Source organism: Cinclus cinclus, chromosome 1 (genome assembly GCF_963662255.1).
Source record: "Cinclus cinclus chromosome 1, bCinCin1.1, whole genome shotgun sequence".
Taxonomy (NCBI): Eukaryota; Metazoa; Chordata; class Aves; order Passeriformes; family Cinclidae; genus Cinclus; species Cinclus cinclus.
The window spans coordinates 119,047,985-119,071,968 of record NC_085046.1 but is presented as its reverse complement, the minus strand read 5'-3'; the positions used below and the strand labels follow the sequence as shown (position 1 = coordinate 119,071,968).

Below are 23,984 nucleotides of genomic sequence, written 5' to 3'. Positions count from 1 at the left end.
TTCTCTTCTATTGTCTGTATTTGCTAACTTCTCAGTAATGTGCAACGTTTTAAACATCTCTCTGTAACCAGTGTACTTGAGAACTGCCTGCTAAGGCAAACACACGAGCTGTACAGTATACAATTTGGGTCAAATCAAAAATGCCTTGTGCTTGCTGTGGCAGCTCCTCCTTGTTCTGACTGTTTTGCAGTGGGCTGTGTTCAGATTTAGTATGGATCCACTTGGTTTTGCCCCACAATGAATTGTAGGTGGCCTGTTTTTCTAATTTATTTCTGCCCCTGGAGATACAATAACTAACAACTCTTCTAGTGATTTCCTGCCAATCCTTAGAGAGGTGAATAAATCAGGCAGAGCTGCAGAAGTCTGTGTAGATTGTTAATTGAATGCTCAGACCAAAAGCTTTGCTGCTTTTACGTTTAACTGTATCCCCCCTTTATCTGCTCATATGACATAAAATTAGAGGGATGATATATTTCTACCATCTGCAGTAATGCTTGCAACTTAGGAAAAATAAAGTTTGCTTGAGAATTTCTTACCAATACTCAAATTTTTACTTTATTCTCATTGGGTAGAAGTGATGTAGTGTTTGGCTTGGCTTCAGATAACACAGGGCAGATATCCTGGAGAGAATGCTGCAGCTAGGTCATCACTGTCACAAGAGATAAGAAGGGAAACCAATCAGCAGAAAATACTAATGTAGACACTTCCTCACAGAAACTTTAAGTCTACTGGAAAACCGTGAAGCTGAGTTGAGGAGGTGAAAATCTGATTCCTGTTCCCTAGATGATGTGTGGACTGAATTAAACTGGTGTCAAATTTTTAAGAAAAGAAAGCAGTTCTAGGAGTAGAGGCTGAAGCTCCCCCCATCTTCACTGCTCACTGCCTGCTCTCAGCTCCCTTTGCCCTTCTCTGCTTTTAATGCCTCACATTCCTGGTTCCATGGGGCCTTGTCTCCATGAAGATGTACTGCTAGGGATGGGGAGAGAGTCCTTCTTCCTGCCAGTGTTTTCCTTGTGCCAGGATGTCCTGTGGTGTTTTCCTGGGATCAGTCTTCCTGTACTGCGTGGAGGAGTGAACAGGCTGTGGGTTTAGCAGAGCCATCTTCTGGTCCAAGTTCCTCAGTTCATACACAGGCAGATAGATTGATGGCAACTTCTTCCATTATGTTGGTTGGTTTGTCTGTTTGTTTGGGGTGGGGGATCTGGTTTGTTTTCATGTGTGGGTTTCATTATTTTGCTAGGTGTGTACCTTTCTGTGTTTTTACACTAGTGTCATATAAGTAAGATGAGAAGCTCAATCTGAAATGTGTCCTTTGCTCTTACAGACAATAATATAAGAGCTGGGATGGATGAGGAAAGATTCTCTATGTCTTCTGAATGGAGTATTTATTTTCTCTGCATTTTGTAAATCTGATTGTTTGCTGCTGTGTTTCTCTCTCTCTGGTTTTCTCTTTTTCCCCCTTTAGGCCCTAGATGGGTTCTTCTTTGTAGTGAACCCAGAAGGTAATGTTGTGTTTGTTTCTGAGAATGTGACACAGTACCTGAGGTACAACCAAGAAGAGCTGATGAACACAAGCATATACAGCATCCTGCATGTAGGGGACCACAATGAATTTGTCAAAATCCTGCTGCCAAAATCTTTAGGTATATAACTTTTCCTCATATCATACCATTACTTATTTAACTTCGGCTTTATAAGTCAGCATTTCAATAACTTAAGTTAATGTCCTGACTCCACTTACATTTTCATCATATACATCATTTATTTTTAATGTACATATAGAGTATGAATGATTAATATTATTCTCAAAAGCATCCTCCACCCTTTTCAAATTCTTCTTTGTTAAAATTGCTTTTAGTAATTCATGTTAGCTGATTTTTTAATGCATCTTCAGTGTGAATCACTAAAAGACAGCATTAGCTGTGTGAACTCTCTGTTAGTCCTCTGTCTAGGCTGCTTGTTCCAAGAATGGTCCAGGAAAGGAGGAATATAAAAGAGAAATCTGAAACCTTCTTACACTAGAATTTTTATTTCAATGTTTTTATTCTCAGCAATATTTACTCTTTAATTTCAAAAACTGTTTTTGTTAGTTGCAACCATTTTTGGATTCATATTAATATTAGTTTTGGAGGAGATGAAAAGAAAGAGATAGTCAATACTGGGTTCCTCATTTACTCACAGCAGTTTAAGAAGTATTACTCAATTCACATTAGCCTTTTATTACTGTACTTACATACTCTGAAGAAGCAAAAATGTAAATGGCTAAAGTCAATATATTACTGCATTTATTGCATTTTATGACTGAAGAGGGCAAGCGAAGAGTATTTTAAATATGACCCTGCAATTTCCTAATGTGATGTAACATTAATTTGCTCTGACTGATGTGTCTAGTACCTGTATCTGTGCATCTCAGGATTTTGTTTCTTTTCTTACTTGTCTTAAGCACTGTGTTAGGCTTTAGTTTTATCCATAGCTCCACCCAAGTCATTTCAACCCTTCAGTCTTTCCCAGTCTAGCTGTGATGGTGTGTTTCAATATATTCCCTATTGTATTGCTTCCTGGTTTTTTAAGTGTATATTAGTTTCATTGCTTTCCCTTTGGAAAGAGATTTGGACAGAGATTTTTATACAATGCAGCCTTGTCTTTTAGTAGCACCTTTTAAGTTTACTGCAAAGATCCTACATACTGCCTTATTTTTGCAGTCTCAGAAATCAACTTGCTCTACCCAGTTGGCTTTTGCTGTTCTGTAGCACCAATATTTAGACTTTTATTCTACTTTTCTACTGTATCATTTTAAGTCCCTTGAAGAAAACATAATAGCTGAACAAATTAGCAGTGCTTTTAAAATATGTTAATTTTATAAATTACCTAGTTACATGCTAGTTTGGGCTTTAATATTAAAATTAAATTGTTGTTCTTACTGTTGTTAAATGAGCTTGTTTCCCAACCACTTTGTAAAGCATCTTGATTAATTTCCAGTGGATAAGCAGCAGAAATGCCTGGTACCAGATTTGTCTCACTATCTGATTTTGGTTTTTCTCAGTGAATGGGGGATCTTGGTCTGGTGACACTCCTAGGCGTAATAGCCATACCTTTAATTGTCGGATGCTGGTAAAACCTCTTGCTGATTCTGAAGAAGGCCATGATAACCAGGAAGCACATCAGAAATATGAAACTATGCAGTGCTTTGCTGTTTCTCAACCAAATTCTTTCAAGGAGGACGGTGAAGGTAATTACCTTTTCCAGTTTGTGTTAAAGCACTTTCAGAGCAGTTGATAAAGTGACCTCTAAGTCCTGAAAATTGGAAAAATTCTTAGGTTTGGTTTTTTGGTTTTCATTTAAGTGTAGAAATGTACTTTTGTCTTGGCTGTGAGAGTATCCACTTGCATGCACCTATTTGTTAAACCAGCTGAGAGGACTGAGAGAAATTCTGTTTCCCTCAGAGAGATACCCTAGTTTCATATGGCTGCAATTGCAAGAAAAATGTAGCTGACTAGGAAAAAAGTTCCAAATGGCAATTTTTTGAATTCTTAGAATTTGAAGACAATCGTGGTTCACCATTTCCTTTACCATTTACTACTTCAGCAGGTAAATTTCCTCAGATTGTTTTGTAAGTATTCAGGTAAGTAAAAATAGTTATTGTGAAGGTGGGTTCTCAGGAACAGCAAGCATTTGGGGCAAGTTAAGGAAATTTGGTTTAGAAGGTGCAAAATGATGAGGGTTGAAGAAATGTGCTCTTTGTGCATGCAGTATATTTTTTTTATTACTTACCTCCTGAGTGGTGGAGTTACAACAGGTAGATTAATAAACATGTGCCAATACTTACAGGTTGTGGTGGAGTCCTTGCTAATTTTTCTTCTGAAAGAAAACAAACCCACCTTTCCTGTTTTATTTAGTGTTTTAGGAAGTAATGAAGGTATGAACCCGCTGAGTTTTGCTTGTTGCGTTTATTGGTACAAAATTATTTTTTGGTCAAAATAGATTTTAAGAACCTTCTAAAAGTATTTCTGAAGTCTTTGTGGAAACAAAAGTCTTCCCTATCCATAAAAATTAAATGAAGTAACATTTTTATCTAAGATTTGCAGTCTTGCTTGATTTGTGTTGCAAGAAGAGCTCCAATGAAGGAGAGACCACTTCTTCCTTCATCAGAGAGCTTTACCACACGCCAGGATCTTCAAGGTATTGTGAAAGAGGAGTAGAAGTTTGTAGTTTTATTTCCTTTACCTCTGTGGGGAAACTGCTGTAACAAATACTTTCTAATGTATCTAATATCAGGCAAAATAACTTCACTGGACACAAGTACCATGCGAGCAGCTATGAAACCTGGCTGGGAGGATTTGGTGAGAAGATGCATTCAGAGGTTCCATTCGCAGCACGAGGGAGAAATATCTTTTGCCAAGAGGCATCACCAGGAAGGTTAGGTTTCATGCTTTTAGCATTTTATATATTTAACCTGTTTGCCATTTCTATCTCTTGGTTGTGATCTCTTTGTTATGCTTTCAGGGAACAATCACCAGCTACTGACAGTCCCTTTCTCAAGTTGTTTTACTTAACACACTGATGGCTCTCTAGAGAGATCTTCTGCTTTCTCACGGGTTGTTTTAGCCTTCTTATTACAACTGTGCCATCCTGGAGTGTGTTTTAAATCTTCTGAATGTCAAAATCATTTTGGAAAGAAAGATGCTTGCATGTTGTCCACCAGAATGTTCATTAACCATTATTCTTCAAAACCTCAACTCACACATTGCAGTTCATTACCATATTCCCTTTCTCTACAAAAATGGACTTTTGCTGTCGCATTTCCTGTGAGAAGCACTGAGTGTAAATTCCCAAAGATGCACCTCTCATACTATTTGAAAACCTACATTTGTTGCACTGTATCTAGCTGATAAGTGTTATAGGATATACCAAAAGAACATCTACTCAGAAAAGATCATGGCAGGTAAGAAGTAGGAAAGTACTGCACTTTGGAATGGTCCCCATGAGCTTTCTCTGGTAGTGACTTGGTGGGGTTTTTTCATTAAACCCTTATGCTTCTAATTCTAGTAACACAGACCCAAATTAATAAATGCAAATAACTCTATCTAGTCCATGGGAAAGTAATTTCAAAGCCAATTGAGAATAGCTGGAACATTTCCAATACAGAAGCATCATTCTTTGGGTTCATGCTTAAAGAACAGGGTTTACAGCTGCCTTGTAACAAATAGTTACTGTGGTAATTAAGCAACAGACATGTCATCTTGGGTACTAAATTGTAACTGGAATATCAAATTATTCCACCAAATACACATAACAAAAAAAAAGAGCTTTAGTCATGAGGCATTGGTTAAATATTCTTTAATATGTTCTGCTTTCCTGAAATCTTCAGGTGGTGTTTTAGAAATGTGGGATCACAGAAATGCTGTGTTATTTTAGATAACAGTTTTTGGGATATATACAGTAGAAGTGCTAAAAGTTCACAGCCTTGTGCTGTGATTTCAGACAGAGCTGAAGAAGGCAGTATGCAATTAAAGTTACACCAGGGGCTTAGAGAGCAGTTGCAGGTAAGGACCTATCTGTGCCAGAGATGATTTAGGGGTGTGTATTATGGCATACCAGCGTTTGTTATTTCAGTCTTCTTCAAGTTATTCTTGACCAAATTAGCAGCTACTACACTGAGTGGTGAGGTTTCAATGAGTCCTCTCTTAAGCTTTCTACAGAGTGATGAAAATATGTGTGTTTTGGAGTTTACACTGTATCATTTTGCAGTTATGGCTTAGGATCATCATGTAAATTGTAGAATTAGTCTAAATGAGAGGGCTCTTCTTGTCAGAGTGAAAGGAGTGAGTGATAAGAGGAGAAAGAAAAACCTCTGGACTTACTTTCCTACAAATGATGCAGCAGTGAAGAGGAATAATGGGTGAAATATTTCGTTCCCCTCTCCTACAGTATGGGGAAGAAAAACAAGTCCTATCTTGGGCTGTAGCATTTTTGTGCTTGCAGTTTTCAAGTCATTGTGGTTTGAGAATGGAAGCAAAGAAAGTAATTATCTCCTACATGTAATTCAGCATTACAGTGTGAAAAATGCAGCATTAGCTTGATAAACAATAAAAACACGCTTTAAAGTTATTTCTCAGTATAAAATGCAGAATTTATGGTAAGTTTTTATTGGCCACAGTCAGAAAAATAGCATTTCCTCAAGAGGAGTATGGAAACATTCTTGTTTGCTTAAAGAATTAGTTTGGAAAATGATTTAAGTAGAGATTTCACTTGTATCCTGTTGGCATTGAGTACTGGAATTTCCTGATGTGGTATATGCTAAAGTTAAGAGCTTTGGACCTTCTGGTGCCCAAAGGTTAAACTGAAACAATGACATGCCTAACAGTGAAATTTTGTTTTGTATTGTTTCACTGTTGTAGGTTTTTGTTTTTTGTTACATTTTTACTCTGAAAACCCCTTCTGATTGTTTAAATTGTGCTTCCTGTTTTCTCACTGCCTAGATAATACTTTGAAACCTTGCAGAACAATATATAACAGTGGGGGACAGGGAAGGAAAGCAATCATAACCAGTCTTGCAAGGCTGAAAATGTGGTAGCTCTGTAGACCAGAAAAATAAAAGCCGCACATGGAAATCCATATTATTTCATTACAACAGGAAATATTAAAAGACAAGCAATGAAATGAAGATCACATGATACTATTAATGGGGGAAAAAAGAGAGAGAGAGAGAAATAACTCCACAGAAAATACATTTGTATGAAAAAAACAGCAAATGAAATGTATTTGGAGTGCTTCATTTTAACTTTTTCCTTAAACAATTATATGAATTTTTTTTAATTACTTTACTTCTCTCATATCTGAAATCCTGATATAGTTGCTTTTGGGCTAGAAATTGACCACACTTGTTCCATTAATGGCAGAGTGAACAGTAGAATAAATGTTTGGGAGATTTTCTTTTCCATAACATGTTTTAATTTTCCATTAAAGAAGTGCCACAGGGATCTGTGTAAGTTAGAGAACTGAATTTGTTGTTCAGATTTACATTAAAAACTTAAAAGGGCAGCAGAATATGTACAGTGAAGTAAACCCCAAACCTGAAATGCAGTCAACACTGAGAAAAGGTAGCAGAGCCCTGATTTTGGTTTAGTTAATTGTGTTTGTAATTTTTTTGAGCTATATATATTTTGCATTTGTTCTTTTAGAAGTAATGATTTCTCTTTCCAGTTCTCATTTCTAATTGTTCTTATGTAAGAGTTTATGCATTTTTTTAAATTACAGAAGTAGTGAGAGTAACTATTGCAAGACAATTTAGGCAGGCAATAAGGAGGAGCATATACAGGCTAATGGAAACAGATAATCTAAATCTAAAGATATTTAATATAAATCATCATGATGTAGATGGTACAATGAAAAAGTGTTTGAGGAACAAAAGGAATGAGACACGTATTTGATGAAAAGAGAAATGGACACCAAGAACTTTTGTCTGCTCCTAAAATACATTCTACTTCATAGTAACTTCCTGTTATTTCTGTCACTCCTTACAGATTTTCATTTGATCACCCTACAGCATGCAGGATCCTTTATTTTGTATGCATCACATCTATTTTCAGAATGTTCTTTTTGTTTGTTTTGCTTAATTAGCACCGCATCGGCGCTATCGATGCTGAACATCAGATGCTGAGCAGCTGAGCTACCTGTGCTGCAGTTCCTCATTAGTTTAACTGTGTTGCTGTGCTTGCCTGCAGTGCTGAGGCAGGGACTGGCCTTCAGTCCTGTTTATCGCTTTTCCCTGTCGGATGGCACCATCGTTTCTGCCCAAACGAAGAGCAAGCTCATCCGTTCTCAGACGACCAGTGAACCTCAGCTTGTAATCTCCTTGCATATGCTTCACAGGTAATCCTGGCCACTTCCTTACATCCTCACTCTGCTAAGAGACACGCCGGGTTGCCAAAGCAAATGGATTGTTTAAGGCTGATAGATTTTCAGTTGACCCAGAACTGATATTGTAGAAACAAAGTAAGATTTTGAAACCAATGCTTGCAGCAGGAAAAGACTGTAAGATTACTTCAGATTTTAAGAATGGCGTGGTGGATTTCCAATGCCATGTTCTTAATTTCAGTGTTTTAATTTCCTGTATTTTGCGTAGTAGATACAAGAAACTTTCCAACTGTAGTTGAATCTAGAAAACTTAGGATTCTTGTAGTTCACATTTTGTTATTGGTTCTGGTTCTTCTTAAAAGAGCAGGTTATGATCACTAGGACTGCATTTTGGACAAAATGTTATTTAATGTATTCCCTTTGTGTGTTGTCTTTTCTGTTGCTTGGCTTAGTGGCTTTCATATGTCTAATCCTAAGAAGTGTCACTACTGTTAGTTTGTTGGTTTTTTTTTTCAAAAAGTACAGCCAATAATATACTAAAGTCAGGGTTGAGTAATGAGCGACATCAGAACTTCAACATACAATTTTTATTAAGTCATTGCATGTCTTGTTGTATTTGTACAGATTTTGTTTCATGTTTTATTGGCTGACTATAATTACAGTACCATATCCCTTGACTCCTGTATCATTTTTCTTGAGGAACAAAACAGTGCTAAACATAATTAGAACTGAAACCATTTTATGGAAGTTGTAGATTGATCTGACCAAAAGCTGTCTGCAATTTGTTTTCTTTGGATTGCCGAATAGACCTAATATTTTATTAAGTGCCAAATTTTAAATTTGCAAAAGCAAGCACTAATAATTTTGAAATGGTACTCATATATTTTCTTGCAATTTTTTTAGCGGAGTGCTGGTACTACTGTATTTGTAATAAGGTTTTAAAGATACCCCTTTTCATAGTTAATGTTTTTCACCTTTGCCTTTATACCTAAACTAACAAGTACAGAATAAGAAGACTCGCTACTCTGTATTCTCCAATTATTTCACGTCTCGTGCTTTAGCAAAAGTGAAGGTTTATCTGCACTTACTTATATTGTGCAAATAGGAATGGTTTTTGTCTCATGGAGAATGCATATTAGGAATGTTCCATTTGTATTTGGTTTTAGAAGTCCAGAGATGATTTGATTTTTTTTTTTTTTGTCAGAATCTCATTTTTTTCCTTCCTAACCTACTTGACTCTTTCTGTTTTGAAGCTTTTAGCATTTGGGAGTATGTCTGATATTCCTAATTTAAGTTTTAGCACAGAGTAAAAAGTGTATTACATCCTCCCATAAACTAATTAAAATCTACTGAGGAAAAGAAAAGTAACCTTCGGGTGCTCTCACAAGAGCTTTTGCTCTGTGTGTGTGTCTTCTGTTTCCCCTGTCTTGTGGCCTACATCTCTAGTATAAGAGTTTCAGTTTGTATGTGTGTGGTTTGTTGTTTTTCTTCTCCCCTTTTCCTAAATGCCTGTGCAGGACTGGATTGCTAACAGACTGTTCTCATTCTGAACCAGTATCCAGTAGTTCCCTTGGCTCACATGCTGTTTTGGAGCAGTACTGAAATACTCTGGCAGTGTAAAAATGTAACTTTTTCAACTTTCTTTTCACTATGAACTTGGTGGGCAGATAGCCCGCTCCAGCCTTGTGGTGGAGAACTCAGAGAAATTCAAAACTCCAGCAAACAGCTGTCCACAGCTGTCTTGTAAAACATGTATTTGTTGGGTCATATGTTTCAGATGAGATTTCTTTCAGTTCTAGAAGTTAGCTCTTGCCAAATCATAGAGGAGAGATACATTAAAGGGAGTCTGAAACTGTAACCTATCAGCATTTCTAATGACTGTCATTTCAGTGGCATTTAATTTTGTTTTTCCTCTCTTTCATTGTTTTCTAATGAGGCACTGAAAACTGTACTGCTAACATTCAGCCATATTGAGAGTTGCATATCATTTTGTCAAATTGTTGATTTATTTTTGATTGTAGGGGTTTTGTGTTATTTTAAAGTGAGGTTTGGGGTTTTGCTTCTTTTTCTGTAATGTAATTGCAAGTTGGCCACTGTCATTTAGCTAACAGGCTGTTTTTCTTCCTCTTGCCACATAGAGAGCAGAATGTCTGTGGAATGAATCAGGATTTGACTGGACAAGGAATGGGGAAGATATTGAACCCAATTAGTTCCAGCAGCCCTGCCCATCAGGCCATGTGCAGTGGGAACCCAGGTCAGGATATGACCATCAGTAGCAATATAAATTTTGCCATAAATGGCCCAAAGGAGCAAGTGGGCATGCCAGCAGGCAGGTTTGGTGGTTCAGGGGGAATGAACCATGTGTCAAGCATACAAGCATCCACTCCTCAGGGTAGTAACTATGCACTAAAAATGAATAGCCCCTCACAAAGCAGCCCTGGAATGAACCCAGGGCAGCCAAACTCTATGCTTTCCCCAAGGCATCGCGTGAGCCCTGGAGTGGCAGGAAGTCCTCGCATCCCACCCAGTCAGTTCTCCCCTGCAGGAAGCTTACATTCACCTGTGGGAGTCTGCAGCAGCACAGGAAATAGCCATAACTACACCAACAGTTCCCTGAACGCACTTCAGGCCCTCAGCGAGGGCCACGGCGTTTCTCTAGGATCGTCGTTGGCTTCACCTGACCTAAAAATGGGAAATTTGCAAAATTCCCCCGTGAATATGAATCCTCCCCAGCTAAGCAAGATGGGAAGCCTGGACTCTAAAGACTGCTTTGGAATATATGGGGAGCAATCAGAAGGTACAACTGGACAAGCAGAGAACAGCTGCCATTCAGGAGAACAGAAGGACAACAGCGATAGCAACATGCCGCCGGTTGTCAGTGGCGAGAGACCTGATGGACAGAATAAACTGCACGACGGAAAAAGCCAGACAAAGCTCTTACAATTGCTGACCACCAAATCAGATCAGATGGAGCCTTCACCTTTGTCCAGTACCATGGGAGACATTAGCAAGGACTCCACGGGAGGGTTGCCTGGGTCTGGTTCAGCACACGGAACCTCGCTCAAGGAGAAGCATAAAATTTTGCACAGACTATTGCAGGACAGTAGTTCTCCTGTAGATTTGGCCAAGCTCACAGCAGAGGCCACAGGCAAAGAACTGAACCAGGAGTCCAGTAGCACAGCTCCTGGTTCAGAGGTGACTGTTAAACAGGAGCCAGCGAGTCCTAAGAAGAATAATAATGCACTACTTCGCTACTTGCTAGATAAAGATGATACTAAAGATATTGGTTTACCAGACATACCCCCAAAACTGGAGCGGTTGGACAGTAAGACAGACCCTTCCGGTAGCACAAAGTTAATAGCTATGAGGACGGAAAAAGAAGAGATAAGCTTTGAGCCTAACGAACAGGTAAGCTAATTTTTGTATTACGTGTGAATGACTTGTTCCAGGCCTGCATTCCTGCCATCTGACTTCCGCCAAGAGTAGCATCTTGGCACTTCAGGATTGTTACCTGTCTTCTGAAATCCAGTCTTCAGTCAGTTTCCCGGTCGGTGTTACTAAGTTGTGGTGATCACACTGTGTAAAAGCACGGCCTCTGCCTGGGAGGAGATGGATAATGCAAGGTTCCTTTCCCAGATGGTAGTCAGGCAAAGAGAAAATACTCGTGACTCTTGGTTGGTGGTCACTAATTGACAGCTTTTCCCACAGGCTGATGTTGAACTGCTGTTGTGCTTGCTAAATAGGTCCTTGACCTAGCCCAGTGTAGCAGCTACACTCCTCCCATGGAAAACAGGTTCATGCTCAAGAACAGGACTTGTTTGAAAGGACTGATGACAACTTTGCATTATATGGTCTTCGTTTTATGCTTGACCTGCAAATTAAAATCAAAGCAAATAGACTTCTCTGCCGGTTTGGAGGATTTCATGGGGTTTCCTTGTCACCTTAAAAATTCTTTATATTCAGCCTCAAGTTTCTGCGGATGATTAATTGTTCAGTGAAGGGATCATGTCTCCTTGTGCAAGGTTATCTGCATTGAATTTTGCATTCAGAATTTCTTTGTTTTCTGTGCGAGATTACTTGTTGCTGTGCTCCCCAACACAATAACAAATTGTGTATTGTTGGGACCTATGCTAAGAAGTGTTATATCACTGACTTTTATCAGAATTCACTTTCCAAAAGCACCAGGTGCACGTCACCCGGACTGCTCCAGTTTTCAGAACTTTGTAAGAAAAAGGGACACAACAAGAACACTCTGCTACTTTAAGATTACTATTTATATTATTTATAAATTTGGTAATCACAATATCAATTTTAGTATATAACATTTTCTGGGAAGTTATAACTAGCTGGAGTTGATGATCCTTAGATTTGTCCTAAACTGTCAAATCTCACAGCTGGTCATTAGTCCCTAGGCAGCCCTGTGTGTGAAGCCTTAGTTTGTAAATCATAATCAGTTCATATACAATGCTGACATTCATGTGTCTTGTTCTCAGCCATATCCTTAATTTTCAAAGTTTTGTGTGTTTTCTAATGTGCAGACTAGGTAAGCTATTGTATCTTTTTATTGTGTGTGTATAAAGGCATTCTTTTTTATATTTTCTATACTGTATTGTGGGGCTGAGGAGGTATAGATGACATTTTTTATATCTAAGTCACAACACTGGATTATTTTTTTTTTTAAATTTGCCCTTTTGGTAGTCTATAACTAATAGACAGTTCTTTCAACAGTGGTTATAACCACAAAACATAGAGGCCAAATGTGCTACTCCAGTGTAGATGCAGCATTGCTAAAATCTCAGTTATTCAGGCAGCTCCTAAGGTTACTTTGGTGCTTTTGTTTCAACAAAATTTGACAGCTACTGCCGCTATGTAGGAGTAATTGTGGTTTTTCAATCCTTCCCACGCTTTAGGGGAAACCAAGCCAAACTGTACTAATTTCTCCTCCCTGAAATTTGCAGTGATTTGTCCTCAAGCCTGGACGTTAGTTTAGTTTTCAATAGAAGCCTGTATTTTGTAGTGTCTGTAGAGGTAGGGTTTAGATTCTCTGTCAGAACCTGTCCTTCATTAGGCTAGAAAAACACAGATATCAGGAAAATTCACAGCTAAACTGGCAAGAATGGTGTATTTTTAAAATGTCTGATAGATCTCAATTCTTAGTTCAGATCCTACACGTTGAAGTCAGTACTAGATTGAAAGCAGAAATCTTCAATCCTCCAGTATTAGGTACTCAACAAGAATGTTAAACTTGGTAATCACCAAAAATTGAATGCCCTTCATCCATAGAACGAAATCATGGCCTTCAGATGGTTTATTCCCCAAGAATTAAATTTCTAAAAGAATTAAAATTTACTCTTTCATGATCTCTGTGAAGTACACAAGAAATGGTTTAGTTTACCAACCAATTCTCTGAGAGCAGGTTTTGTCCCCTCTATAATTTTGTTGTCTAGTCCAAGGTAGTCTACAGACTCCTTTTATTGCTGATGGAAACACAGAAAAATACTCCAGGGTTTTATTTTTTGTTATCTTATCCTAATGTGTGTCTGAAACAGACGAGGCAAGCTGTTCTTTACTGATATCCCCATTGACAAGTGGTAGCACAGGTGAACAGTTTAAACTAGCTGCTTTGCTTTTTCATAGGCAAGTTGTGTCTCACCCTAAATGTAAACATGAGACTAACTATAAAACCAGCTTTCAAGAAAGAGACTTTAGTGTCTCCAAGCATTGCCAACCTCAAGCAGTTGAAAATCAGGTCTCCTGAATTACGAACTTCGTAAAATGAATAGTCTATTCATTTTTTATTTTTAAGTTTTATGTTTCTGAGGTTGGGGAGGGATTTGAGGGGGTTGATGTGTGGGCTGTGGATGTATTGCCTTTTCTTAAAATTTGAAGAAAGAGTTTGTCTCCCAGTAGAGAGAAAACCAGAGGTACAAAAAGGTCCAGGAGTTGGGTTGGTTCAGAAAACCACAAAGCAGTGCAGGAGTCATGATAAAGTGGTAAGGGACTTCCTCAGCACCAAGGTATGGAGCAGCCAGTCTTGTCACTGTGATGGAAGTCTGCTGGATAATGACAGAAGGGCTTTTGTTTCTCCTGTTGGTTGTAAATAGAACTTTGAAACCCACTTAAAATGCAGTGAAACCTGGACCTGAATAAACAGAAATCCAGCATGGAATAGGAGAGGAAATGGTGGGGAATATAGAATAATGTAAGTGTTTAACTGACTGAAAGCCAGGCCTTTAAACAAATAACTGCTTTACCTCAATTATAAAATCACTAAAAATATTTAGCATCAAAATTCTTCAGCTTTTGGAAGATGGTCTCCCACAGGAAGTGCTCATTGCCTAAATTTAGATCAGAGCTGGAACTACTTAGTACAAGACTAGAACACAGATTCTTCAGCTAAATTCTTCCATCCTCCTGCATCCTTCCCCCTCCTTCTTCCTCCCATATGTAAAAATTAGCCATGCGCTTGTGTTACCTATTTTGCAGGTTTATTTAAAATTTCTGCTCCCTGAGGAATGTTGTATTTTTAAATAATTAGTCACTGGAGTGTGCAGTTTCTCTGGAAACTGCAGCAGAGCAGCAGTGGGATGGCCTCTACAAGGGAGATCAGTGTGTTGGGAGGCAACAGAGCCATTGCATTTTCTCCTTTTACTTCTGGTGTGACTTTCTGAGCAGGAAATGCTTTGAAGTGCACGACTGTACTAAAAATAGCAGTCTTCTAGGTAGTGTGTTTAAACATACACTTCTGCAGAGAGCAGCAACTGACAGGAAGCCTTTCTCAAATGGCAGAGAATATTTCCAGCACTGCCGTACCTTTTTCCCTTCCTTGGTGGGATGATGGTTATCAGGCTTTATTAGGTTGATTGCTGTTCCAGTTATGGCAGCTGTAGGGGAGAGGATGAGGGAGACCTGCTGGGGACACTCAGAGAGTTTTCCTACAGCACCTACCATAGCAGGGCTGTTGTTGTCAAGCACCACAAGTTCTCATATGGCTCAGCACTGTTAGAAAGGGAAGAAAGTGTCCTCCGGCAGTAAACCTGACTTCTCCTCTTCCTGACTGTCCACTGCCAGGAGCAGCCCCTGTAGTGATCAGGAGATGGTCAGATGTGGCAGGGACTGGCTGACAGCTTGGAGGGGAAGGAGAGTGAAAGCACAGGGGAAAATTAGAGAAACATCATGAACAAGCTAAAGTAGCTTGTTCGGTGAGAAATCACTTGGGGGAGTGTGGAAGAAAATCCTGATCTCCACAAGTGTACTCTCCTCTTTTTTGTTCAGTAGACCATAAAGACAGGCTGTTTGACAGGGACTTTGCAGTGCAACAGTCTGCACAAATGCTGTTCCAGAAATCATCTCAAGTATGTACATTTTTTTTGTCCTAAAACTCAGGAACTGCTCTGGTGTTCCTCACATACTTTATCGACTCTGCTGTGCTTATGCTTTACGTGCAAACCAGTATCTTCCCAATACTAGCATATTGTCTCTACACATGCCACTCATCTTTTAAAAACCTATTTCTGGTCCAATAGTCCAGAATCCATTAAGTTCATGAAGAACATTTGTTTCCTCTTGAAATTCTATCAAAACCTTAGAATGGGGATTCCATTTTCTGAATGTCTTTCAATTAGAGTTCTGTTTTCAAATGTTAGTCATAGAATAGCTTCATAATTTAATAGGATTTCTAGCCAATTTTATGTTTATTGCAGTTGCCAGGGAGAAAAATGCTGTATTGGTTCCACTTCTAATTTCCTTTTCCCTTCTTTTCATAATCCTTTAATTTATTGCCAGTTTGGAGCAGGGATTTGGTTTCGTTTGCCTCTTATGGTCAAATGCTTTGCCCATACTTCTGAGGTAGAAGATGAGCTCACTTCAAATTTATGCAAGTCAGGTGTAGTTTAAAGATATGTGCCCACCAAAAGTCATCCTGTTGTAAATCCTTAGAATACAGAGTCACAGTGCAAGCCACTGGCACTGCCCATGGCAGGAAGGAGATTTCCAGAGACTGGAGTATCTTATCCAGTCCTTTACAATCCATGGAAGCTAGACTTTGAAACAGCAACTTTTGTAAACTAAACTTCATGTTGACATGCAGCTTCCTTTCAGTACAGCTGAAAAGAATCTGTAAGCTCTTAACTTTCATCTGTATTTCTCTATATGACAGTATGAAATAAGTACTTTTTGAAATGCAGAAATATTCCTGAGAATTAGTTGTCTTACGATTTCTGGCACTTAGTGTCCAGGTTCTACAGAGATAGTCAGAATTGCATTACTTAGACATAGTGAAAATATCCACACAAGAACTTTCTTGTGATGCTTAGCACTTTATCAGGTACTTTCTTTTTTTTAATTCCTGAGAAATATTTTTTTCACAGGGAACTTAGGGGTCCCTTCTATTTACATAAAATTCAATTTAGAACCATTAACAAAATAAATGTAGACTACAAATAAAAGAAAAATCCCATGAAACTGACCAGGTAAATATTTTAATGCTAGTTTCTGTACATATGGTGCTATTTGAGGGTGAGTTTGGAAAGACTTAGACTAACATCATAGGTTGGTGTTACTTCCAAATCTCTTGGAGCTTTTATAGCAGTTGAGAACCCTTACAAAAATATAAAGATGAAATATTTAATATTGATTATTAAGCAAAAAAAAAGGACAAATTTACATATTTGTGTTGTTGTAATGCATCTAATGTATTTGCCCTTTCTTTGCCACTTTTGAAAGGAATTAAAAACGTCTTAGGGAGTGCAGTTTTCTGACACATTTGGATCAATATGTTCCTCATTGGTGTCTTTTTAGGTTTGGTTTAGAGGGATTTTTTTGTTTTGTTTTTTTTTTAATGCCTAATGTTTGAACAAAGAATTGCAGTAGCCAGAATGCTAAAAGAAAAGATGACACAAAATCCCGCATAAAACCAACCAAACCCCCCCCCCCCCCCCCCGCAACATATAAAACTTCCCTTAGTTGTTGTCTCAGATACACGCATGTAATGAAGGCCATATGTCTTAATTCCCCCAAAGAGTACTGAATCATCCTTCTGTAATTTATGATGCTCTATATCAGTCTCTTCTCCTGGCTCTTGCAGTCTTCTTGTACCAGATCTCCCATTGCTCAAACTGCAGCTCCTATAAGCATCACTCATGGCTGTCTCTTGGAGCACCTTTTTGAATCTGCTTATCACCTGTCCTTGCGGTGATTTAGGCTTCCTATAATCACATTTGATGCCTCCTGGCTCAGCCTTTTCTACTCTATGCTGGGTCCACCCAGCTGCTTGTAATTGCTTGGAAAGCAGTGAGTCATCAGAGGGATTTGTCAGGAACAGGTAATCTTGGACCCGCCAGCCTGTTTTTCTTCAGCAAGAGAGTAACAGGACTGTTGGCATAAGAGAAATGACACTTGAGTGTGTCAGGATGTTTAGATTTGAGTCAGGCTCTTTGGCCCTTTTCCTTATGGCAGGGTAGAGGTGCATGGTGAAGATGAAACTGCTGTGAGTGGTGAGGAAGCTGTTAGGAAATCCCTCCACACACAGTAGTTACTGAAAGATTCGCTGTCAAAATGGAGATGCTGCAGGACTTGTGCAGCATCTAGAGCTGCTCAGTGTTTTAGTTAACCTAAATGACCTGACATGACAAAAGAGCTTGGTGGAGCTGAGTGTGGCACTTGAATGTCTGCAAACACACTGGAGGACACAATTCAAATTCAGCTGCAACAAAGAGATACAGAAACAAAGTGTTAGAACATTCAGGGTGAATAAATGCTATTTATTATCATTACTCAAGAATAATGTCTCATATTAAAAAAAAATGACGGGAGAACTGACTAAACAGGAGTTTTTCAGAGCTGTCCTAGGGATCATAGTGACAACAAGATGAGTGAGAGTCAGTAATGTCATGTGATTAAAAGAATCACATGCTTTTCTGGAATATGCCATCAAAGCGTGTTATGTGTAGAGTAACTGTTCTGCTTTACCCAGAAGTTATAAGACTTTGTTTTAAGTCCTGGCTTGGACATGGCTTCAACAAAATTGTGGATCAACTGAAAGCAATCCACAGGAGCAACAAGAATAATAAGAAGCCTAGAAAAGAGGTTATTTGCTGAAGAAAATTCACAAGTTGAGATTTTTTATTAACTTCAGCTTAAAACACAAAAGGGCACATGTTTTGAAGTACAGAAAAAGTTAGAAAAAGAAAGGGGAGCACAGTATGTTCTCCAGATTCAAAATATGATTGTAAGGAAGAGTCTAAATCTCAGTGTGAGAGATTTTGCATTGACACTGAAAGAAAAAACAAAAGAGTAGTAAGGATGGAAGAGTGCTGAATCCAACTCTCCAGGGAAGCTGTGGATTTTCTGTGTGTAGATGTCTTTAACAAGCAACTGTATGAACTTCCATGGGGAATGGCATACACTGATTTTGCCTGGAGGCTTTAAATTTCTTCCAGTTCTCTGATTTCCTACCATTTTGACACTAATATCAGCCTCTAGATCACCCACATGCTGCCTCTTAGTGGAGTGAATTTCCTCCTCTTTTACACTATATATACTGTATACTACAATTTATATGACTGGGAGATGATGTAGAAGGAATAAAAAATAATGCCGTGATTATTTGCAGTCAGTCACCCAAAAAAACCAAGTAGCAGTGTAACCTTGGGGCATTTTAGCTACCTTTGAATAAAATATCTGGACTTCCCAGGAGCAGGTTAGATGTGGTGGCAGGAGTTCTGTACAGACTAATGTGCAGTGCTTCCTAGATAGCCTGAGAGAGCCTCAGTAGGTTTTTTTGAAGCCATCTCAGGTATTTCTACAGTATCCTGTGATCTGCAGTGTAAACTTGCTCTCAGTAAGAAGTTCATGATGTGGGGAAGGGCAAAAAAAAGAAAAAAAAACAGGAGGAATTGTATTTCAGTTCTGCACGTTTGTGGTGTTGTTTCTCAGTTCCCCATCCTTCATGGATGGCTGCTCACTCTGCCTCTCCTCTGTCACTGCACATTTCCTAATGAAGACACTGATTTTGAGTAGATATTTTTTATAAATACTGTTATGATCTATTTACTGTTCAAAATTGCAGTGAACTGAAACTGGACACCCTGTTCTTAATTATTACCCTAGTCTTACCCTAATCAAGAGTTTAGAATTGGAGAATATAGTTGGGAAGATTTCTGCATTTCTGTCAGAAAATTATTTTAATTCTGGGAGGTTTTAGACAGAGAAGCTGACAAAATAGAATACTGGTGAAAATCAATATATTTAAGAAAAACAAGCAGATGAGTAATTATGTTAGTGTAAGGTGAACTTAATTTTTCTCCCATCTTTATTTCATAATTTTCTACTGAATTTAAATGTGAATTCATATGTAGATTTCTCTTTTCATACTCCAGAGAAGTTATTTTCAGTGGTTTGGGGAGTTGGGAGCAAAATTATTTCCCAATTCTATGTCTGTATCTTGACAGTTAACTTATGTGGAGTTGTTCATTGTTCAGGTTTTGAATACAAGAAAGAAAAATACTGGGTAATTGTTACAGCCGTAAAGTAACTTTTCGATTGTACCAAGGGGGCTGCCGGGCTTGGGGCAAGCAGGTCGCCAACAGCAGGCGAGCAGCGACCTGTACTGTGGGTTTGTGTGTTCTTTGTTGCAGCCGGGCAGCGAGTTGGATAACTTGGAAGAGATTCTGGACGACCTGCAGAACAGCCAGTTACCCCAGCTTTTCCCAGATAGCCGCCCAGGCGTGCCAGCAGGCTCGGTCGACAAGCAAGCCATCATCAATGACCTCATGCAGCTCACCAGTGACAGCAGCCCCGGCGCGGCAGTGGCCAGCCAGAAACCAGCAATGAGGATTTCACAGAGCAGTGAGTGCAGCCCGAGCTCGGCGCGGGGCGGCGGTGCCCCGGGTCAGGCAGGGAGGAGCTGGGCAGAGCCCGGAGTTTTTGGGCAGAGCCCGGAGTTTTTGGGCAGAGCCCGGAGCTGGGCTGGCGGTGCGCGGTGTCACAGCGCCATCTGCGGTCACCCCAGCTCCAGACACACAGGAGCTGTGCCTTGCTCACACCCCCTGCGAGCCTGTGTGTCCTCCGAGAGGTTTTCAGGGGTACCCTCACATCGAACATCCCCTCCTGTGGTGATATGTGACGCTGCTGTTGTCAGGGTTTTGGCATGGAGAGCGCGTGCGTTTTTTTGCGATGCGTCTCTTGCAGCGAAAGGTGTGAGAGAGGCTTTTCTAAGCACAAAGCAGAGTCTTCTTCTAAAACCACAAGATTAATAGAAGGACAGAAGATTAAGAATACCCCACTTTAATTTGAGGTTGTGGCTTTTAGTTGAGTCACTTCCAGCTGACAGCTTTCCTTGACGTTATTAATCAGCTTACAAATCAGCATTGAAATGTTGGTTTGCCATCATAGTGTAATGGAAAGCAAGCAAGACAGGAGTCTTATTGAGTACTATTGTTGAATAGAATAGCATCAAAAACACTGCTTCGTTCTTTGCTCCTGTTGGCTAGGATGGCCACATCTATTTACTTCCTTAGATGTGCTCTGGTTTTTTTCTTGTAAAACATGGGGTTTAGATTATATTTTTAGCCATTCTGTTAATAATAAACTAACACTGAGCCACTTTCAAATTAATTCAGATTACTTAGAAATGTTTAGATAAATACTAATATTCTATCAATAAATATTAGTGTTTAAATTCATGTTAAGGCCACTTCAGATTCTTAAGTTATCACTTGTTATCAGTGTTGCTCAGAGGAGGATGCTTGGGTTTAATGTACTTGCTTTTGTGAGTATAGAGGTACTAACAGCAGTGCCTCAAAAGTCAGAAGGAAATCTCTGTGTGTGAAGTCTTCAACATATTCTTCTGAAGCATGGTCTCTCTGTTCCTTCCAGCCTTTTGGTTTTCTAGGGGTAGCCTACCTTTAAATCTGTTTTCAAAGCTACTGGCAGTACACAGTAACAGTGTGACTGTAAATGAGAGTGGCTTGGTGATTAGCAGCAGTTCTGAAAAAGAAGCATCCTGTTTCCCATCTAAATTAAAGCCCTAAAATATTGTTTCCCAGCTCAGTCTTGTGTCTGTGGTGCCTGATTCCCCTAGGAACTTGTGCCCTGTGTTCAGTAAAAGAACATACAGAAAACAGGTCCACAGAAATAGTGAGGGGCCCCATATGCTCACAGAAAAGCAATGTAGAATGAATGTCAAATCATATATTATTCCTAAAGAGATTTGGATTTTTTTGCTGGGCTTTTTTTTCTGAAGAAATAACCAACTTTAATTTTACAGGTTTTAATGAATTACATTTATTTTCAACAGATAAATATTTTTGTCTGTTGAAAAATAGAAAGGCTGCTAGATCTCCAAATTGCTAGTCTGTTAAATGGGGGATAGGGACCCTCCTTCAGTCCCATCCTGATAAGGAGTAGAATAAATAGGAGATGATGTGACCTCAGCACCATCACAGCTCATCAACTGTGTTGTTATTTTGTGCCACATTTCCAGAATTCCTTTTTGTATTCCTTTAAGTATTCCTTTTCCTTAGTGGGTGCTGGCAAAGCTGCACGTACAGTAACTCATTTATCTATGAGGTGTGTCAAACTTCTGGATCAAACTGTTCTGAAACTGTCACTGAAGTTTAATTTTGCTTCAGTCCTTGGGCTCTGTGATGCCCCTAATCTTGAGAAAGTAATTTTTGCTTTGTGAGTAAGTTTTGTCTGCTTAGTTGAACAGGCAGACAACACAAAACTTAAATCTCATAGTTAGAAATTAGGTGTATGTGATATGTTTTCTGTACACATATATAAGCAAATTCACCTGGCAGAGAACTTACATTAAAAAATAAATACAAGAAGTTCCTGTAGTCTAATTTTATAAAATAAAAGTAAAAGTGAGAGACCTCTGTTATGAGATATTTCTGTGCCTTTTAACAAACTTACTAAACCTCATCTAGGTTTTCATATTCAAAAGTAGCACTACTTCGACCTCAAATAAGAAAGTATTAATTTAACTTCTCAGTAATGTGATGAACACAAAAATGCAGAAGTCTCTGGAAGGATGCTGTTATATCGGAGCTGCTCCTAGGGGAAGCTATTAGAAAGTATTGCAAGTAATACTTTCACAAAAATGCTTAATTTACTTGCATGTATTTTATGGGTATGATTGGAAATGGAACCAAAGCTACAAGGTCAGTGTTTGATTCATGTTTGAGAACTTGTTGAGCACACAGAGGATGTTTTCATGCATTGGAACATTGCCCAAAGACCAGCTGAGCCAGATGCTTGCCAGTCACAGTCTGCCACTCACTTTGCTAAGGCAGTCTGCTGTTTTATTTGCAGAGGCAGATTTTAAAAGCACAACCCAGAAGAAAGTAGTTACATAAAGGTGGCAGTAACCATCAAGGATGGTTCTTTTTTTCACCAGAATGTTATGGTGGCACGGCTCTGTTTCTGGACTGTTTTTTGTTGCTGAATCATGGAAGTATTTGATTTTATTAATGACAAAAAACTTAAGAGGGACATGTTGAAATGGGGCTGTGGACTCCAATATAGAGTCAGTCTGTCCTTAATTTTGAAAACTTCTTGAGGGGCACAGCTTGCACTGGAAAACTTTCCAAACTGAGGTATTTCCTGACAATCTGCCTCAGGATGGCATCTGCATGCAATTACAGTCCTACTAGGTATAAGATTAATTGGCAGTAGTATGCACATCACATAGTGGTGTATTTTGCTGTAGTGGCTCTTCTGTCAGTTAAATTGCTTCATTTAAAGTTTCTTAAAATATACATCATGTCTGTTTTGTTTAGTGTCAGAATGTTCCATTTTGAAATTTACATTTAAATGTCAAGAGAGGATGTTTCTCAGACAGATATGGAGTGGGTAAATTATGCAACATTAAATAGCCGAGTCCAAGAGCTTTAATTGTGTCTGGGTTCTTTTTTTTGTTGTTGTTGTTGTTTGTTTGTTTGTTTGGCTTTTTTACCTAGTGAAGTTTCCATTCTTGTAACTTTTCTCCTTTTTTTTGTTCCTCCTGTCTAGCTTTTAATAACCCACGAGCAGGGCAACTGGGCAGGTTATTGCCAAACCAGAATTTACCACTTGACATAACACTGCAGAATCCAACAGGTGCAGGAACTTTCCCACCCATAAGAACGAGTAGCCCCTACTCAGTGATACCTCAGCCGGGCCTGATGGGCAGGAATGAAGGGATGATAGGAAGTCAAGGAACTTTAGGCAACAGTAGCACAGGTAAGATGATTTTCCTTTTTTTTTAAATAATATACTTGTGTAACAGGCTGTAGTATGTGCAGCTTAACATTGGGGTTAATATCAGTGCAGATTATTACCTTCCATAAAGTCTGTAAGAAATCATGTTTTGTATCATCATGTTATGTATTGGCATATTTATTTTGAATTTCCATGTCTGCATATTTTTAGTCCTGCCTTTTATGCACTGCTTTTTCCTACCTATACAGATGGGTCTTTCAAAACAAAATAAAGGGCAATACTGCTGCCCTTACAATATTGCCTCTGCCCTCAATTACCCTGTATTTTAGTAGCCTTAGCTCCTTTTTGGGAACCATCAGATGTTGCAGTTAACAACGTGTTCACCTAATAATGAACAAACATATATCCTGTTTGACAAGAAAAGTCTGGCTGACGGATTTATTTCAACTAGTGCATGGTCTGAGATTGTGCAAGTGTGCAACAACCCCTGTAAGAGCTCTGAGTAAATAAGTGGGCATTGTAAATCCTCTCAGCTGGCTGTTGGGTGTCAAATTTCTATATTTAGTTGGCACCAGTATTAAAAGAGACATGCAGCCAGACCCTGAATTATTTTATTTAATATTTATTTTAGAGATCAACTTGTGTTCTTTCAAGTGTCCTCTTACTTTCATATTCTGAGTACATATTAGAGGATTTTTTTCATCTTATGTATACAAGTTAGAGAATATTACTGTGTCCTTCTCTTGATCTAGCGCGGCACATCTTTCAGCTGATAAAATAAGCACACAAATGGACCGAACCTGAGGATGTAACACTAAAGCAAATTTTGTACAGCAGCTGAAACAAAGACCTTCTTCAGAGGGTTTTTCTCTGGTTATATCACCAAATAATTGAAGTAATAAGTAATAACTGTTTTGTGTGGC

At 38.8% G+C, this 23,984-nt stretch overlaps 1 protein-coding gene across 1 annotated transcript in view; it reads left to right on the top strand.

Annotated features, from left to right (window-relative positions):
* Nucleotides 1-23,984, top strand: part of NCOA2 (nuclear receptor coactivator 2) — a 118,879-nt gene that overhangs the window by 70,189 nt on the left and 24,706 nt on the right. The window contains exons 5-12 of the mRNA XM_062489510.1: nt 1,466-1,643; nt 3,044-3,229; nt 4,078-4,179; nt 4,276-4,416; nt 7,725-7,872; nt 9,996-11,265; nt 19,494-19,704; nt 22,873-23,082. Coding sequence (XP_062345494.1) covers nt 1,466-1,643; nt 3,044-3,229; nt 4,078-4,179; nt 4,276-4,416; nt 7,725-7,872; nt 9,996-11,265; nt 19,494-19,704; nt 22,873-23,082 — 2,446 coding nt within the window. The remainder of the gene's footprint in view (nt 1-1,465; nt 1,644-3,043; nt 3,230-4,077; nt 4,180-4,275; nt 4,417-7,724; nt 7,873-9,995; nt 11,266-19,493; nt 19,705-22,872; nt 23,083-23,984) is intronic.